Here is a 7628-nt window from a genome sequence, read left to right on the forward strand (position 1 = left end):
GACCCCTTAGGGGGATCAGTGACAGAGGAACCGGCTGTATGGACTGATTTTCACTGATCTGGGTTGCGTTTCCCAAAAGTGGGCCTAAGTTGATCGTAGAGAACATTGGTGGCCATTATTCTATGATCAACTTAGCTTTTGGGAAACGCAGCCCTGATCTGGCACCACTTTCAATCATGTTAATCCTCTAATGGTATAATTTATTGCTCTGGTAACATCACCAAATGGACTTGCAATAATAATTACTGTTTTCAAACGGGTTTCTTAAAGTCTCGCTGTAGTCAATCATTTTATCCCTTAAAACTCATATTTGATAACCAAAATGTGATTTTTTTACTCATGCCTTAAAATAGATTAAATGTAACTCAACACCCTTCCTTCATTTAGCCCCGCCTCTACTCACTCATACAGGGTTTATGTATCGCTCTTTGCAATGTCGGACACATGACGGTATTAATATGATTAGCCTTTTGCTTGACTACGTTATCAAACAACTAATACTGTGTTGCTATTGTTACACAAACTATGTTCCCGTTCACCATCTCACAAAGCTTTGAACAACTTAGAACGTCAGTGGAGAAAGGCATATAGTTCATCATAACATCGGAATATACATAATATGCAAATATCACCTGGTATATTGCTAAACGTACCCAATTTTTCATATCAACAGAAAAATATACTGGGATAACATGACTTCTCTTGAAACTCCCTTGCTTCAGAGCATTATAATGATATGTTAAAGCCTGCCCCCCTCGTGACCTGATTGGTTACAAGGTAGTTTGTGATTGTGCATTTTAACATAAACTTAAATGAATCTAGACTAGAGCCTAATATTCACATAGATACACAAACATTGTGCATACTTATTTAGGCTGGATAAGATTCTCTTCACTATAAGACAAACCCTTTGAATCATTACAGTTCATCATTTCTATAATCATAGGCTACTACACGGCCATTTCCTAAATCACTGTACAGGGTTAAAAAAATAATTAAAATAAATAAATAATAATAATGTAGTTTGTTTACCACAGAACTGCATGATAGTTTTGAAATATTTTTCTACTGATGTAAACTGTGTGCGGTGATCATGAAACATGCATAAAGATGCTATTTCAGTAGATGAAGCTTACATGCATGACTACACTATGAAATACATTATGCATAAAACATTTCAAACAATTTCTATTACTTATTTAAGTGGTTTCTACCCGTTTTTATCTCTTCTCTGTTATTTTAAGGCACCTCTTACAGTTACAGTCAATAACCGTACTGATCTTATGTTTGATTCATGAAATATTCTGCAAAATTGTTTCCTTTAGTGTGAGAGAGACAGTAATGAACAAGCATCTCACTTCTGTCATATATATGTCCAGTCGGTATTCATATATATGAATTTTGAACAGCTAAGGGGGTTTTAGGCACTGCGCTCCGCGTCTAACAACGCCCCTTAGCTGTTGTAAATCCACTGTAAATCACGGCTTCGCGAGGCTTATTGCTTTTATAAATGATTGTGTGGTCTCGATCATAATGAGATAACAGACAAATGCCAGATAATCATTTGCCTTGCCTTGAAGTTGCGTTTTCCCAATTCTACCATTAGAATAGAGCTCTCATGATGGGAAAGCCTATATTGTAGAACATTATGTAGTAGGCTAATGCCTCAGAAACCCAAAGGCATCAGTAATTGAAGTTTAATATGGAGTCAGATTGGTTTTAATACCCACAACAGTAGTCTATCGCTAAACCGCTGCAGTATTTGACTACTGGTTAACTAATAGCTAACATGGACCAGGTGACAGAAGCAGACGAAAACAATGAATACGATTATGAAAACAAACATTATTTTTATTGTGCCTGACTGTGTATGTTTACTAGTGGTTCAGAAAATGTGATAAAAATGTAGCAAAACCAGCATTTATGTGAAGCTCCTGAAGAAATGTCCATAATTCATCTAAAAAAAAAAAAAAAAAAAAAAAAAATTGCAAAAAGAACAATCATATTTTAGGGCCATTTGAATAGTGACATTATTTTAAATTCACACATTATTGTAGTGCAAAAAAATAGGTTCCTCTTGACAATATATATATTTAAAATGCATATGATTAAATTCACTGCAACAAATACTAGTGTAAATGTAAATAATAAATATTTTTCAGTGTTTATTATTCAATATTTTTCATTACAATAAGAATTTGGGGTAAAATTGTTAATTGTCATGAAAACATATTATAGGCTTATTTTGTCCAAAAAAAAAAAGTATTCTTTCTTTTGATTTGGGGGTGAAATATGGGCATGTTTTCGAGAGATTGCCGTGCACACTGTGATTTACTACAAGTAGAAGAGAGGAGGAGAAGAAAGAATCACATAGATGAAAAACAAAAACATAAAAAAATGAGATGAGAATGCAGTGTCTGTGTGTGTGTGTGTGTGTGTGTGTGTGTGTGAAGCTTGTAAGTCATACAGAATGAGTTTTTTTGTTGTGTGTGATGGGTAAGTTTAGGGGTCGGGTTAGTGTGTGTGTGTGTGTGTGTGTGTGTGTGTGTGATGGGTAGGTTTAGGGGTAGGGGTAGTGTAAGTGGGCAGAATATACAGTTTGGACAGTATAAAAACCATTACGTCTATGGAGAGTCTCCACAAAGATAACGAACCAGACAGTGTGTGTGTGTGTGTGTTTGCTGCAGCGCTCAGGGTTTCTTCGTCGTGCTGACGGCCGCTGCGCTGCTGCCGGTATTCACAGGGATGTTGATTTCTGAGCCCTGGATTGCAGGTTTGGGCAGAGGAGCTTCGATGGACAGGACGCCCTCAGGAGACAGACTGGAGATGATCTTCTCAGAGTCCACACCAGGGGGCAGACTGCAACACAACACACTCGTATCACCACACCTACCTCTCAAAACAGTGTCATAATGATGATGATGATGATGTGAAGGATTATACAATGTGATGCATGAATCATTGTCAAAAGCTGTTGGTCTCACCCTGGATCAAGTGTGCTTCATCAGCATCAGCAAATTATGAAATACTAATTCATAATTTTGAGATACAAAGCCATAATTATATCACAATAAGTTAAATGAAATACTAATTCATAATTTTGAGATAATAAGCCATAATTATTACACAATAAGCTAAAATTATTAGATACTGAGTCATAATTGTGAGATAAATCAATTCTGACATAAAAATCATAATTTTGACAAAAAAATTATGATAAGAAATTAAGTCATAATTATGAGATAAAAAATCAATTATACAAATGCATAAATGACATAAGGCGTCAATTCTAAGTCATAATTATGAGATAAAACAAAAGCCATAATTATGACACAGTAAGTCAAAATTATTAGATACTAAGTCATAATTGTGAGATAAGTCAATTAAGACAAAGTCTTAATTGTGACAAAAGTTAAAATTATAAGAAATTAAGTCATAATTACGAGATAAAAAATCAATTATACAACCGCATAAATGACATAAAACGTCAATATGAGATACTAAGTCATCATTATGACACAATAAGTCGAAATTATGAGATAATAAATCATAAATATGAGATAAGTAAATTATAACATAAAAATGTCATAACTGTGACTAAGTTGAAATAATGAGATATTAAGTCAAAAATTATTTATGAATAAAACATGCGTAATTATAACAAAAAGTCTAAATGATCAAGTGTGCTTCATCAGCATCTCACTTACGTGTATTTCCTGGTGAAACATCTGGACACAAAGCCGTGCTCATCCTTCCTCTCCTCATGTTTGCCTGCATGTAGATCAGATGTGAACGGACACATAGAGAAGAAGACACACAAGTGAGATTATTTCTCTCACATTAAAAGGAGAGCAAATGGAGACTGAACTCAAAATGACAAGATCTAAAAATACCAACATCTGCAACAATATTTCTCATTAAAATCTCATTTGATCAAATGATGTGCTATCCACTCTGTATTTATCTCTATTTTTATATGAAACCACTTATTTATAAGATCTTGGTAACACTTTACAATAAGGTTTAATGGTAGCACTTTATTTTACAGTGTCCTTGTTATATATTTTACATGTATTACCATAGTAATAACAGCAAATTATGCATAATTACATGCAACTAACCCTCAACCAAACCCTAATCCTACCCTAACCCTATAGTAAGTACATGTAGTTGCTTAATATTACTCAGTACTTAAATATATAATTTAAGGCTTTCCTGTAGCTCAGTGGTAAGAGCATTGCGTTAACAACGCAAGGTTGTGGGTTCGATCCCAGGAGATTGCACATACCTATGTATAAATGTATAGGATAACGCAATGTAAGTCGCTTTGGATAAAAGCGTCTGCCAAATGCATAAATGTAAATGTAAATAATTACACAGTAACAATGACACCTTAAAATAAAGTGTAACCGGTTTCGTTAGATAACATTAGGTAAAGTATGAACTAACAATGAACAAAACATTTGTCACAGTATTTATTAATCTTTGTTAATGTTTGTTAATACAAATCCAGCTCTTCATTGTTTTTTCATGTTAGTTCACAGTGCATTAACTAATGCTAACAAATACAACATTTGATTTTAATAGTAAATGTTGAAGTTAATGTTAACTAATGAACCGTATTGTAAAGTGTTGCCAAGATCTCATTAGCAACACCTTAGGATTGTTATGCATTATCAATCACCGTTCACATTGATGTGAATTAATGTCACAGACACATCACACACTTCTTTGTGACAGTAAAGAGTGTTTAACCGCACATTGGCTGAGCTTCACGCTCATGTTTCCTCTGTTCTAAATCACGTGTGCAACACAACATGGTTCATTTGACCTCGCTGTCCTCTCAGTGTTCCTCACAGCTCTGTAACCCAGCACCGGCTGTGTTTGTGTACATGTCTGAAACCTCAGAGGACCCTCATCATCTGATAGAGACCAACACAGAGATGGATGTGATATGAGAGTCATTTAAAGGGGTGGTATAATGCCCTTTTCACCAGATGTGAAATAAGTCTCTGATGTCCCCAGAGTGTGTATGTGAAGTTTTAGCTCAAAATACCCCACAGATATTTTTATATAGCATGTTAAAATTGTCACTTTTTGAGGGTGAGCAAAAACACGCCGTTTTGTGTGTGTCCCTTTAAATGCAAATGAGCTGCTGCTCCCGGCACAGGGGGCGGAGCTTCAACAGTTTGCAAGTATCTCCCTTTGCTTTGAACTTTGAGTGTTGTAACTTTGCAGATGTTGGTTATGCTCAAACAGCAACATTACACACTAACTAGAGTTAGAAAAGTGAAATCATAATCAACCACCCCTTTAAAGAGTCCAGTGTGTATTACTTCACTAGATCCACATGAAATGCTCCCTATTCACCAGCCATTTTACTTCTGAAATCTGATGCATTTCTTTTCCATACTAAACAAAGATCTTGCATACAAAATGTTAAATGACACAAAGTCTCGTGATGAGCTGTGACACGTGCACACGTCAGTTAACACACATTATCCTGCCGTTTAACCGCTCTGTGCTCTGGCTGTGTAATATCTCAGGAATTTTGCTGGCCTCATTTATCAGCTCCCGCCCTACAGAAGATACAACTCTCCCAGCAACATCTGTTATTCAGCAGCCGTCCTTTACTTCACACTCGACCACCTCTCTTCCTTATGGAAGACCATTTATACCACTTTAGAAAAAAATAAAATAAATTTGAGATAAAAAGCCATAATTATTATACAATAGGTCAAAATTATGATATTAAGACACAATTTTGAGATTAAAAGCCATAATTATGACACAGTAAGTCAAAAATATAAGGTAAAAAATCAATTATGACTTAAAAAGTCATAATTGTGGAAAAAAATTAAAATTGAATTTATTAATTTTTTTATTCATTTATAATAAATAATTATTGAAATTATGAGATACTAAGTCATAATTATAAGATACAAAGCCGTAATTATATCTCAATAAGTTGACTTCATGAGATACTAATTTTGAGATATAAGCCATAATTGTGAGATATAAGCCATAATTGACACAATAAATTGAAATTATGAGATACTAAGTCATAACTATGAGATAAATCAATTATGACATAAAAGTCATAATTGTGACAAAAAGTTTAAATTATAAGAAATAAAGTCATTATTACGAGAAAAAAATCAATTATACAAATGCATGAGATACTAAGTCATAATTATGAGATAAGTCAATCATGACATAAAAAGTCAATTACGAGAAGAAAAAATCTATTATGGATACAAATGCATAACTATGACATAAAATGTCATAACTGTGACCAAGTTCAAATAATGAGGTATTAAGTCATAATTATGAGATAAAAAAAAAAATCTATTGTGAATAAAAAATGCATTATTATAACTAAAAGTCTAAATTATGAATTACTAAGACAATTATGATATAATATTTTCTTGTGTGGCAGAAATGGGCTTCTATACTTCCTGGACTTTTCCCTTTTCAAAACAACTACACAAATCAAGTATAATTTCCTTACTCAAAGCAAAATATTAACTTTTATTGTAGCTTTTAAGTTCTATTTAAGCTATTAAAGGTATATAAGCTATTTAAGCTATTAAAGTCTGTTGTCTTCACTAAGTTCTCATTGTGCTTGAATCGGCTGGTGTATGGACACAAAATGTCAGAATGTCACTCATTATATCAAGAAGAACTATTCTCTTCACTAAGTTAAATTCATTATGTTTGAATCTGCTGGTGTTTTGGTGATTTTTAGTGGATGTATGATGAAGTCGGTTCACAAACAAACACAATACTGTCGGTCTTCATCAGCACTACATCTATGGCTGGAGCATTTCAGACAGAACAAACTGAGCTGTTCTTCTTATGACTATAATGACTCAATTAGTTGAAATTATGAGATATTAAGTCCTAATTATGAGATAAAAACAAGTATGACACAATAAGTTGAAATTATGAGATACTAAGTCCTAATTATGAGATAAAACAAGTATGACACAATAAGTTGAAATTATGAGATACTAAGTCATAATTATGAGACAAAAAGCCATAATTATGACACAATAAGTCAAAATTATGAGATAGTAAGTCATAATTATTAGATAAGTCAATTATGACATAAAAGTCATAATTGAAGAAAATGTTCAAGAAATTAAAAATCAATTATTGATATAAATGTATAATTATGACATAAAAGGTAAAAAAAAATGATGAGATACTAAGTGTTAATTATGAGATTAAAAAGTTGAAATTATGAGATACTAAGTCATAATAAATAAAATCAACATTAAAAATGATGAGTCAAAATTCATAATTATGATTCACCAAAGCATGATTTTTTTCTTGTGTGGCAGAAATGGACTTCCACGACTTTTCCCTTTTTAAAACAACTACACAAATCAAGTGTAATTTTCTTCCTCAAAGCAAAGTAACACTACAGTAACTAAGTGCTCACCGCTGATCTCCACCACTCCATCTTTGGTCTTCACCGTCAGCTCCTCGGGGGCGAAGTGATTGACATCCAGGCTGATCTTCCAGGCGTCCCCAGTCTGCTTTATCTCGGACATTCCCGAGCTCAGCTGTCGGGAAAAGGCCCTCCCGTAGTTCGGAGGAACCATCCCAGCGGGAGGAGACAT

At 33.7% G+C, this 7628-nt stretch overlaps 1 protein-coding gene across 1 annotated transcript in view; it reads right to left on the minus strand.

Annotated features, from left to right (window-relative positions):
* Positions 1-2145: 2145 nt before the first annotated feature.
* Positions 2146-7628, minus strand: part of hspb1 (heat shock protein, alpha-crystallin-related, 1) — a 5745-nt gene continuing 262 nt past the window's right edge. The window contains exons 1-3 of the mRNA XM_082171307.1: positions 7448-7628; positions 3708-3771; positions 2146-2859 (exon numbers count right to left, since the gene is read on the minus strand). The exon at positions 7448-7628 is cut by the window's right edge and continues 262 nt beyond it. Coding sequence (XP_082027433.1) covers positions 2691-2859; positions 3708-3771; positions 7448-7628 — 414 coding nt within the window. The 3' untranslated portion in view covers positions 2146-2690. The remainder of the gene's footprint in view (positions 2860-3707; positions 3772-7447) is intronic.

Source organism: Leuciscus leuciscus, assembly GCF_965113295.1.
Source record: "Leuciscus leuciscus genome assembly, chromosome: 5".
NCBI classification, from domain to species: Eukaryota; Metazoa; Chordata; class Actinopteri; order Cypriniformes; family Leuciscidae; genus Leuciscus; species Leuciscus leuciscus.